This window comes from Melanostigma gelatinosum (assembly GCF_949748355.1).
Source record: "Melanostigma gelatinosum genome assembly, chromosome: 4".
In the NCBI taxonomy this organism is placed as follows: Eukaryota; Metazoa; Chordata; class Actinopteri; order Perciformes; family Zoarcidae; genus Melanostigma; species Melanostigma gelatinosum.
In genome coordinates, this window is record NC_136637.1 from 12,426,559 (window position 1) to 12,439,130 (window position 12,572).

At 41.8% G+C, this 12,572-nt stretch overlaps 1 protein-coding gene across 2 annotated transcripts; it reads left to right on the forward strand.

Moving 5' to 3' along the window:
- Positions 1-4,473: 4,473 nt before the first annotated feature.
- Positions 4,474-11,643, forward strand: LOC306776900 (nuclear receptor subfamily 2 group F member 6-like). Of its 2 annotated transcripts, none has more exons than XM_079267792.1 (5): positions 4,474-5,199; positions 6,287-6,381; positions 7,811-8,145; positions 8,472-8,718; positions 9,364-11,643. In XM_079267792.1, exons 1-5 carry the CDS (start codon positions 4,931-4,933, stop codon positions 9,636-9,638), a joined length of 1,221 nt encoding a protein of 406 aa, XP_079123918.1. In that variant the 5' UTR covers positions 4,474-4,930; the 3' UTR covers positions 9,639-11,643. The 2 variants fall into 2 exon arrangements, with proteins under 2 accessions (XP_079123918.1, XP_079123919.1); XM_079267793.1 differs by having other exon boundaries at positions 7,814-8,145.
- The last annotated feature ends 929 nt before the right edge of the window (positions 11,644-12,572 follow it).

Consider the following 12,572-nt stretch of genomic DNA (forward strand, 5'->3'; position numbering starts at 1 on the left):
ACCCACACACAAGCTCACGTAATACAATGTCTATGCTATCAGTGTTAGCATCCAGTCCATCTAGTAAGATGACGTGAGAGGCTGTTTACATTTTGTTAACACACCTGTTTAGCAATTTAACAACTCATATGTAAAATATTATAATAAATACCACATAGTCCCTTCTTGATACCGACAATGCCAAAACACTGATTGACCAATAACAGTTGACAGCAAATACATCAAGCCGATATTTGGGGAAATATTGGAGTGACAGATAGATTATTTTCATTTGATAGAAGCATCATATACTCTGGAAGCACTGAAGCAAGCACATACAAAATATGTGAAAATGTTTTTCATTTCAAATAAACTGAGGGAGCTATTTAAAGGGAGTGTTTGGATTACATCGGAGGTGTGTTGTCATGTCACTCTGCATGTCAGTGTGTATATTGTGTGTGTGTGTGTGTGTGCGTGCAGTGTTCAGGTGAGTGTACTGAAGGTTTGTTCGCTTCACTCTGGTGGCTCTGGATTCCTGACTGTGTTGAGAATGTACAGACTCCGCCACAGTCGACTTCATGCTGAGAGCAACTGCATTCCTGACCTGCAGTTCAAAGAGCAAAGAACACACACACACACACACTAACTGACAGATATATAAGGCATAATGCACAAGGGCACATGCACAATCTGCCTCAGACACACAAAACACACATTTTATTGCACAGTTATGTTGCTATGACTGCTACATGTGCACATAAGCACACTCAAACTGCGTCTAAACACAGTATAGCTGCAAACATGGGTTTTAACCGCACGCTGCAGAAAATACAACGATAAAAACATGTGTAGACGGACAGGTCAATGGTCCAACATCCTTCATCCACACTGCACTTATCACTCTAGTCTGCTTCATTGTGACTTCTATAGTGTTTTTAACTGTTTTATTGTACTTTTCTTTGACCCAAATCATCCTGTAAATGTTTTCACTTTCACTTAGTTTTTGTTTACCAGATTCAAAGACTAAATGAACTTGTGAACTTTGGAGCACATGGACAACAAAACAGTTTCCACAAAAGACAACTTATGAACTGACTTGATATTTTCGTGAACATGTCTTGTTCAGTGGAGGTTACGTTTTGTCTGTGCTTCACTTTAACGTTTTACTTTTGTTTTGAAGAAAATCAATCAGTCAGTGTGCTTTTAACCCTAAAGGAGTTTCCTCTCTGACATTTAACTGATCCAGTCTTGTTTAGTTTGATTTGGTCACGTTTTCATGATGGGATCGGTCATATGAGACTTAGTTTGTCACACTTTAACATTAAAATGTCACCAAGTCAAATTTATATTTCATAAAAATACATTTCACAGTAAAGGAGCAGCACATACACCATATCGTTTGAGTCTGTAGCAATTCACAGTAACATTGGCATCTAACTTGTGTAGAGGATATCTACAAAATAAATGCAATACGTTTCTTTTGGTTACTGGACGCTGGACAGTTAGGATTAAGATATTTAAGATATTACTCTTTAAAGATGTTCAACAACCAAATCTATACAAAATGATCCAACCTCTGCTCATACACATACACAGGGGCTTAAAATAAAACAGTAATTCAACTTACAGCAGCTTAGCTTGACCTCTTAACCAAACAAAAGGCCTATCCATGCACAATGAGTCTCGCTGTGACGGATGTGGGTTAAAGTTACCTTATGCTCACATTCAAAAAGGTCAAATTAACGTCACGGACACAAAGTTGCGCAAGAGAAGTCCTTCCCCCTCCTGCCAGCCTTGTTATCAACTTTTAGCTCTTTGCTCCTTTGACATTCATGCATCTTCTGAGGGACATAACATTCCTTTAAAGGTCAAAATATTTTGTCATTCTGGGGAAATTGCTGTAAAACCATGCGATGAGCAAACACTTTTTGGTACATCGAGGTTCTTTTAACCAGGCATGCTTGGAAGTAAATACCTCCTCTGTGGGTATTTGTTTTTCTCCTAAATTTGAAGGCTGTTATTGGAAACCTTGCAGGCCCTGATAGTTTATTCTGTCCTCCCCTCACATGACAACACTGTTTGTATGACAGACAAAGAAAGCAAGAAATTCCACAGGAGCACTGCAGACTGCCAAGACGACAGATGACCTACAAGATGAGTTGAAAACGGGAGGATTACTACGCACTGTCAACCTGTCTATTAAATGAAATACATCTATACACTGATAATCTGTAACAGCAAATACGTTTTGAAGGAAATGTAGAGATGCCAGGGTACGCGTTATCAACATAATGGGGAAACTGTTGATACTGAACACATAAGTAACATGTTCACTGACAATGTGTTTCATTGGTTTTCCTATGCAGTATCACCCAGTGCGACTAAAGCACGATGAAACATGTTTGTGGTTGCAGGAACCAGGATGTGAACCCCAGTTACCACCGTCAAAGTCCAGCGTTTCGTATGCCCATCATCCACCATGAACACGTCCTACAACGTGCGTGCCCTTTAGAAAGGTATAGCACCTCCTGCACAGGAAAAAGGGTTTCCAGGAAACAACGACATCCAACCTCTGTTGGCTCTGTCACCTTTGTTGGCTAAGCATGTGTGCACGTACAAGGAATTTGACCCTGGTTGACTGTTGCTGTGTTTTGCATTTCTCTTTTTGCATTTAGAAATAGAAATAACAGCTAGGAGGGTAAAGGGTAAAGAATAGAGAGGATGGACTAAATGTCAGAATATCTCAACTTTTCTTCTTTCATCTGTGTCGCTGCCAATAACTTCTGAACACCCCATTTCAAATGTGGACGCAAAAACTCAACCATAATCATCCAGGAGGCAGCAGTTAACCAGGGTCTCCTTCAGGACCAGTGAGTGTGTGCAGCAGGTGTGAAAAAGAGCCAGTGGCGTATCATATAACCTTTTGACAAGTTGCTCAACAACAACAGGCCCTCCCTGTTATTATTGGGTCAGCAAAGTCGGAAAAATTCTTTGGGATTAGAGTGAAGTGGAGAACATGAGTGTGAGTGCCATGCGCTCGCTGTGTGTCGACCCGAGGCCCCCCTCTTTGTCTTACGGCAGTGTTGGGGTTAACTCCCCCTTTGCTTCCAGGCTGGCCCGGGGTCAGGGGGGAAACAGGCAGCCAGTCAGGCAGCCAGGCATTCTTTCAATGTGTGTGTGTGAGTGTGTGTGTGTGTGTGTGGCTGCATCCCACTCTGTGCTCTTTGACTCCGCTGGCCTTATAAGGCATCCAGTGCCATGGCAACGGCAGGGCTTGAATAGCAGTGTCAAATCCCTCAGCACACAGACACACGCTCACTCTCCCTAAAGGAGGGAGCGAGGCAGAGACACAGAGAGGGGATTGAGAGGAGCAGGAGAGGAGGCTATCTCAGGGCTGCTCTCTACTGCAGCGTCTGGCTTTCACTAAAAAGGTCCATGACCGGGGTTTTCCTGCGCTTGTTTGCCTAATTTATTCCTGTCGGGGCCAGCAGAAAGACAGGCGGAAAAGAAAAAAAGGACGGGTAGAATAGTAAATGGTGCAACAGTACACCCTGACTTGCTGACAGGGAATGTGGAGAAGTTCTGGCCTCCGGTTGTCACTGCTGGATGGACAAGCACCGACAAAACAGGAGACAACACTTTGTGGAGCTTTGAGAGAGGAGGAGGTTTCTCAACCCTGCTTTTTGTTTTGGCTTGTTTGTTTTTTCTGTGACATTCGAGCCACTGACACGACGGGCTCTGAAGAGTTGGGGGAGCCACAAGAAAACATCATTTCACCACAGACACAGAAGAGGAGGACATATTTGATGAACTTTGTAGCTGCAGAGACCACAAAGACATCATTCCACGAGTGAAAGGAGTGTATTGTCTTTCTCACCACTTCTTATTCGAATATCAAGTGTGGAATCAGTTTCAGCTGGATCTTTTTGGCTATTTATCGGTCAGAGAGGTGTTCCTGGCCAAAATACTTCAATAAAAGCTGATGAGGCTTTGTGGTCGGGTCCTCTCTGAATGACAAGAAGAAAAACAGAATCCAATTTCCAAAACTCCCCATTCGTCTTTTTTTTCCCTGTGGGACTTTGCATTTCCAGAGCAAAATATTATCTTATTTTTCCTCTTCATCAAGATCACCTCTGCTTCTATAACAGCCCAGACAAGTCAAGAGTGCGTATGGACTAGAACTGCCTCAGATCAGCAGATAACACCTCTGCACGGCAGGAACTGGTTGGACTAGTTTCTAAGTTTGAGGAGAGGGCAGGGCAGTTTAACCCTGCCTGAAGGAGAGCTGCATTTTATTTTCCTCCCACTTTCTTGTCCTTTTGGGAGAAAGTCGAGCACTGAGAGAGACGCTTTTTCATTTGGAGAGCGACTCTGTTTTGTTCCATATTACTATGCTTAGGGTTAGGTAAGGTGTTTTTTTTGTTACTTCTTCCGGGGGTGAGGGTGGGGGGGGGGGGGGGGTGGACGTAGAGAGAAAGTGGGAGGGAAGGAGAAAGAGAGACAGAGTCAAAGTGTAATTTATTGTTTCCAGTGAAAAGAGCAAGGCTGCACCCTTTTCTCCTGCCTGAACTCTGAACCACTCAATGCGTGTCTGAAGTTTTCTCAGACCTCGGGAGCCATTGATCGAAGGTCAGGACAGAGAACACACGGGTGAAAGACAAGAACAGAGAGAGCAGAGGGATTAAAGAAGAGCCAGAGAGAAAACAGCACTGGGAAGGACCTCCAGGTCATTACAACCAGACGGCAAAGGGGAGAAAGGTCAACACGGGAGAGTCCGGGACAACTTTTTTATCCCACTTCGAGATCTTCTCGGACAAAACCTGACTTTAATAAAAGTCTGGAGCTGTTTTCTTGTCTGGGATCAGTTTTTAGACTTTAAAGGGTAGTCGGAGGCTGGGGGACGGGGCAGGTCTGTGTATGATCCACTCACAGGGCTGCGTGTGCAGAGAATATGGCCATGGTGAGCGGGGGATGGGGCAACCCCAACGGGGACACTAATGGACTGGGGGAGAAGGCTTACCTGAGGAGGGAGGAAGAGGAGGGCTCGCCTCAAGCCGGGAGCAGCGACGTAGACGTCGGGGACGAGGACAAGGCCTGCGTGGTGGACTGTGTGGTGTGCGGGGACAAGTCCAGTGGAAAGCACTATGGTGTGTTCACCTGCGAGGGCTGCAAGAGCTTCTTTAAAAGGAGCATCAGAAGAAACCTCAACTATTCCTGCAGGTGAGGGCTGCTGGGAGATTCAAAGTGATGTCTTGTTTTGTTTATAGTTTGAACAGTATAGAGTTAAAGGACACAGAATTCATTTAGCTTGCTCTTCTTGTGTGACGACAGTGTCTTTTTTTGGTAACACTTTTGGGAACACAAATTGTTAATAACACACTGTAAAGTATGTATAGTTGTCAGCAGATATTAATGTTATTCATGTATTTGTCAACAAATATAGCTCATCCTGTTGGAGGTTGGAGGTTAGGGTATTAACAAATAATGAGCAACAATATCGTAATAATATAAAATATGTCTTTATAGGAGAAGATATAATTGATGGCGAATAATCTACATCAATAAACACTTAAAATGTCCTTATATTTGCATACAACTATATTATAGTGTTTTATAAACCATTTAGTAAATGTTTATATACTGCTTTTAAATGCTAAATGTGGGGTGGGGCTTTTTTCCGACGTTCACATTTGTGAATAGACACAGCAGATTAGTCCGTTTCTCCAGACATCAGTCAGAGTGATATGCTCCAGCCCTGGGTGTGTCTCACAAACAGGCTTATGGGGGGAAAAAAGAAAATAAATGAAAGCCCTGAAGGTCAGTCATGTGAGGATGGATTGCCTCAGAAGGTCAACATTTCCATTATTCTTCACCACAGGAACCCAATGTTGCAACTTAATTCTCTGCTCTTACTAAGACTACTCTCAGCCTCTGAATGTAGTCGTTTCTTCCACATAATAATGCACTGACGCTGAATGGAAGGCATCTTTCCACTCAGTTTGTCACGTCTGAAAAACGCTCTCGGTGAGATGTTGGCAGACCTCGTTCTGGTGTAAAAGGCAAACCAAGGGCGGGTACGGCCTATGATTTACAAAGGTCACAGCCAGCTTTTCAACCTCGCAGAGCTCACATAGTTCACTCACCATGGGAGTCAGTGAGGGGGATAGAGGGGGAAGACAAAGATGTAAATATAAACTTCTTTCATTATTAGAAACTCACTTAAAGCATCTTACTATTGTGGTATTAACCGTGACTATTATTCTTTTGCTCTTCACTAAGTGTTTCATCGTTTGTTTCCTTTGTTCAGGTCAAATCGAGAATGCCAAATCGACCAGCATCACCGCAACCAGTGCCAATACTGTCGTCTGAAGAAATGTTTCCGTGTAGGAATGCGCAAAGAAGGTAGCAAGGCTCTGTCATCCATTGCACAGCAGGTTAAATGTGTTTATTTTAGGATTAGAAGACACGTGAATGAGTTTTTTTGTTTGTTTTTTTTAATTGCAAGAGGTGAAAAATCTAAGAGTGAGGTTATATGTTGTATATATGTTATTTATATATTATCTTGATTGTCAAAGTAACTGCAGCTGTCAAATGAATGTAGTGTAGTGCAAAATGAAAAATACCACATTTCCCCCTGAAATTGAATGGAATAGAGGGATAAAGTAGCATAAAATGGAAGTCAAGCAAAGTACAAATACTTCAAAATTGTACTTAAGTATATGTACGAAGCCACTTTCTAGCACTGAGGTTCAAACCAATCATATCTTCTCCTTTTACATACCAACAAATAGCCTGATTCATGTACAAACACCCTTCAGCAAAGCACAAATACCTAGAAACACACGTACAAAAATATAAGAAATCACAGAGAAAATGCTGATTTTGACAGAATGTGATTTTGACAGATGTGCTTGGATCACTGACATTTGCCAGTGATCCAAGCACAATATTTATACCATCAACCAATGCATGTTGTCAACCCGGAGCTCGAAGTTGACAAGTTCACTCAAAACATTGAGACGTCTGAGTCTCTTTACAGCATATATATATATATATATATATATATATATATATATATATATATATATATATCCATTTAATGCTTAATTTCTGCACGGCTGATTAGTAGTAAGAAAAGATGATTCCCATTTCCCCTGGTGTAATTATTTTCATACCAGCAATCTTACCTTCATTATCACATCATTTCAAAAGCATTTGTAATTGTATTCCAGTTCCCTGTAACCGTACTTGTATTTCAGCCTGTATCAGAGGACACCACGAGCCGCTGTACCATACATAATGTTCAGTGACAGTCTGACAGGGGTTATATTGAGCCAGGTTATTAATGAACCACGCTGACCATGGCCCATGACGCAGACTGCGCTGTTTCCACATTAGATGGGAACGTCTGTTTCACCTTTAACCCAGACGGGGAAGCACATGCTCGCTGCTTTAAGTGAGATTTTGGCCTTTGAAACTAAAGCCTATATTGAAAAACAGCCAGTGGTGGTTTTTAAAGTGTGGTGCAGAGAGGGCAGCGCTCCATTAACCTCAGACAGGTTTTTTTTTTAGAAACATTGAAGGAAACAGTTAAGGGTTGAGAACATTTAGATACCCCTTACAGCGACAATGTGACGAGTTTGACTGAAACTTTCAATTGTTACTTTAGAAATGTAAATCTATTTTCTACAACCTTCAAATCAAAATTCAAACTGAAAACTGTAATTTACTGAGTGAATGAGTCAAAGGGGACAAGGACCTGTTTCTCAGAGAGCACACACGCCTCCACCAGGCTGTTCAGATCCTCATTCTGCTGTCTGTCTTTCTGCAGCAGTCCAGAGAGGACGAATCCCTCCATCTCACTCAGGTATCAGTCCCAACTCCCTGGCTGGTGGGCTTGGAGGTGCAGTGCCAGGTCCCATTGGGGCGGATTACTTTAATGGGCAGCCGGTGTCAGAGCTCATCTCCCAGCTCCTCCGAGCTGAGCCGTACCCCAGCAGCCGCTACGTGAACCCGTACAGTCAGGCCCAGATGCAGGCATCTGCCAGCGGAGCTTCCGTCATGGGTATCGACAGCATCTGTGAGCTGGCTGCCCGGCTCCTCTTCAGCACCATCGAGTGGGCCAGAAACATCCCATACTTCCCAGAACTTCCAGTCTCAGAGCAGGCGAGTCAAGACATACAGTACCTTGTGACTTGTTTTCTTTTCCTGTCTTTTTGTTTTTGTTTTGTTTTTTTAACCACCTTACGGAGTCTATTTTAAAATTCATGTGCAAATATTAAAGCTCACTGCGAAACTTCCGGTCTGCGTGACACCGAGACATTGATTTTATTCTTTCTTATCCTTTTACTCGACATGTGGCCCCTCAGATTTACCTTTATGTGATTTACCTTTCTTGGTCCTGACCTCCAGATAGCCATTTTTTTTTGCTTTTCCTACTATGACAAAGTGCGAATGCCTGCTGGGACTCACCCTTTCTTTCAACTCTACAGGTGGCGCTGCTGAGGCTGAGCTGGAGCGAGCTCTTCATCCTGAACGCAGCTCAGTCTGCTCTGCCTCTACACATGGCTCCTCTGCTGGCAGCTGCCGGGTTCCACTCATCTCCCATGTCTGCTGAGCGAGTGGTGTCCTTCATGGACCAGGTCAGGGTTTTCCAAGACCAGGTGGACAAGCTGAACAGGCTGCAGGTGGACTCAGCCGAGTACAGCTGCCTCAAGGCCATTGCACTCTTTTCACCCGGTAAGTCTGGTTCTGCTGCAGGGCTATCTGGGTGATTAAAGCTCCTGTAACTGGATGTCTTTGCTGTAAACTGATCCCATGTGTCTTTATAGAAGACCAAAAAAAAAACAGTTTGTATGATGTATTAGGCAGGGTCCATTTTGACAGGGCTCCTTTGACTTGACTGAATGTGACCTCTGACCTCACTGAAGGAGGACAAAAAGAGAGACAATTTCCTTTAAAGGAATACGGTAGTTTGACATACACTTATTCACTTTCTTTCCAAGAGTTATATGCGAAGGTTGGTACCACCTCGATGTCCTTTGAATATGAAGCTACAGCCAGGAGCCAGTTAGCTTAGCATAGAGACTGGAAACTTGTTATATCTTGCTTGTCTAATCTTGACAAAAATTAAGTATAACAAAGACGAGCTGTGGGTATCAGAGGGTTAGATCTTCTCAAACTCTCCGCAAGAAAGCAAATAAGCATATTTTCCCCAAAATGTAGAACTATTCCTTAAAGGGACCAAAAATGTAAGTAAAGCAGGAACTTACAATTTAAAATGACATACGGATAAAGAAGCTAGAAGTATAATATATACAATATACAAAAACAGAGCAACAGAAGACTCAAATGGTGATAATCTTGTGTTTCTTTGCCTGACAGATGCATGTGGTCTGACAGACCCAGCCCATGTGGACTCCCTACAGGAGAAGGCCCAGGTGGCCCTAACAGAGTACGAGAGGTTGCAGTACCCCAACCAGCCTCAGCGCTTTGGCCGCTTACTGCTGCGCCTGCCGGCTCTGCGCGCCGTGCCAGCCAACCTCATCTCCCAACTCTTCTTCATGCGGCTAGTGGGCAAGACACCCATCGAGACGCTGATCCGAGACATGCAGCTGTCGGGGAGCTCCATCAGCTGGCCCTACGTACCGGGACAGTGAAGCCAGCTGACTCCAGAGTAAGGCAGACTGAGATCAGATCGGGTTGAGTCAGAGCTCACAAAGATTACATATCCGGTACAAACTGAATGTTATGAATACAAACTGATAGATATACACGTCACACACACACACACACACACACACACACACACACGTATGTTTGCAGCACTTGTCAGTTTTGCTCTGACCTCCATCTGATCTCTCTCTTTCCGATACTGGAGAAAAACACAGGGCTTTAATGAAACATCAGACTCTTATATGAGGCCATGTGCCTGTACTACCTCCTCCCATATCATCCTTAATGTGACTCAGTTTGAACCCAAGCTCTGTGTGTTTTCCCTCTGCTTTGTTTAAAACGAAGCCACAGCAGTGGCACTTTTGCAGGCAGAGCTTTATATCTGGGACATGTTGTTTAGATGAGACCTAAGTTGTGTCACGTTTTATTTGTGGAATGAAATCTCAGACTTTGTTACCAAATGTATTTGTGTGAAGACTGAAAAGCATCACCTTGTACAGCATTAAAACAAAGAAGAGGCATGGGCATTGTATTGCATATTGTACTATATATACATTTTCATGTTATGTACCAAAAGGAAAAGTTCAACATTTTTGGAAAGACGCCAATTTACTTTGTTGCAGAGTTAGATGTGAAGTATACTCATGTGTACAGTAAATATGAAGCTACAGCCAGCAGCCGGTTAGCTTAGCTTAGCATAAAGACTGGGAACAGGGGGAAACAGCTAGCCTGGCTTTGTTCAAAGGTAACAAAATCTATCCGCCAACACCTGTAATGCGCTCCAATTAACACACTGTATTCTTTGTTTCATCCGTACAAAACCTGGGGTGGAAAAACAACATGTTTCACGGGGTTGTGTGCTGGACTATTGCTTGGTCCGGGACCAGTAACTTTCTGGAGTCTCCACTGGTTGCAACAGCAAGGCAATTATCAACCGTTAAACAACAAGTTGTCCTTTTTACGCATTGTTTTTTGTACTAATTCAACGAATTAAATATAATTAGCCGTTTCCAGTCTTTATGCTAAGCTAAACTAGCCAGCTACCGGTTCTAGCTTCATATTTACTGTACTCTCTGCAAGAAAGTAAATAACCGTACTCCACAAAATGTTCGAGCTATTCCTTTAATGTAGTATATTATACAATAATGTTCTTGCAACAGGAAGTGTTGAATGTACTCAAACACACCTGGCTCCTCGGACAGTCACATCCCACCCAAACATTATTACCTCATGTTTTATACATCAACGACAGATTGTTCATTGATGTGCTAAAGATAAATACAAAGGGATCAAGGTGTCTTTACCACAGAAACCTTAAACACTCATATTCCTGTAGACCTGTCTGTCCAATATGTTTTGAAATGTAAGAGGACATAACGTTTGACATATCATTGACAGAAAGCTACACTTAGTCAAATGACATCTTGTTTTTCTGGTTAATCTCTGCAAACTGGAGACTTGTGTCCTTTACTTTTATTAAAGTGGAGGTTGTTCATTTTAAATTTCTTTCAGATTCATGGTCCCCTTTTAAAAACAGTGTGTTATAGCACAGGCAACAGTGGACAGAGGTCACTTTCAGATCATTATGCTTGTGCAAGGTACTCTAAGTGTTGTAAAGTTTATGGTGTTTGTTGGTACTGAGATAAAAGGGTACTATGCAGTCACATTCATGAGTGTTATTGCCATGAAGTGTGACCAGTGACAGTCAATGTGACAAATGTTTTTCTTGCCAAATTAACTGACTGAAAGAAAAGACAATGTGGGGAAAAGCGTGTTTTTGGTAAAACTCTTTTGTGTTCCCCATAAAAAAGACAACAATTATACTGATACTGTTCTTGAATCACTTTGTGTTATTTGTTGGAATATAAGGACAGTGATTTGACTGTGTAGCTTTGCTTTATAAAGAAGCATGTTTCTTTGACCATGCTAAACCTAAAAAAATGCAAAAGAAGTTCATACGACTGGTTATTTTTGCATTACGAGAAATAAATAAAAAATGTACATGCTCTCTGTGGATGACTTATGTCTCTGAGACATTAAGGCACTGCACACATCTGTAAAAATCAGAAACACTTTGCCAGTCATTTTAATGTCAAAGTTCCTGTTTGGAACTGAAATAATAACACTTACTTAATTCGCCCAATCAAGTAAAATTGTTGAATATTTGATCCAGCTTAAAAATGTCAGAATATTCTGCTTTTCTGTGCTTCATATTAATTATTCGTTATTAATTTAATATGTTTTGGACTGTTGGTCAAACAATTTTAAGATGACACCTTTACCTCTCAGAACTTGTGATGAGTCTTTTTCACGATTAATGATTTAATCTATAAATTATCACCAATCAATTAATGACAAACAAATGACACGTTATTTGATCATGAAAATACTTGTGAATTGCAGCTCTGTGCTTGATATTGGGCATATACATTTGCATTAAAAATGTCAAGTTGATTTAATTTATACAGCTCGATATCACAAATTTGCCTCAAAGTACTTTAAAATCAGTACAGCATACAACACCCTCTGTCCTGAGACACTCACTTTGGAAAAAGAAAAGCTCTCCAAAATAACTTTTAACTGGGATAAAAATGAAGAGACTTCAGGAAGAGGAACAGAAGAAGGATCCCTCTTCCAGGACAGACGGACATTGCGATTGTAAATATAAATGAAGAAAATGAATCCAGGAGGCTGTTTAGAAACTTCAGGTGTTACAAGCAGATGAACATGAACATTTCCACCATTGAAATCTGGAAATAGTACAGATTACACAAACACACACAGCAAAACTGAAGGTTAATTAGTGTTTTGTAGCATTTCGTTAGTTATTCAAGTAGAAAATAAAAATATTGTTCTTTTTGTGTTCTAACTGCAAAAAAACAATATACAATGACAATTAAACAACACCATTGTGAAAC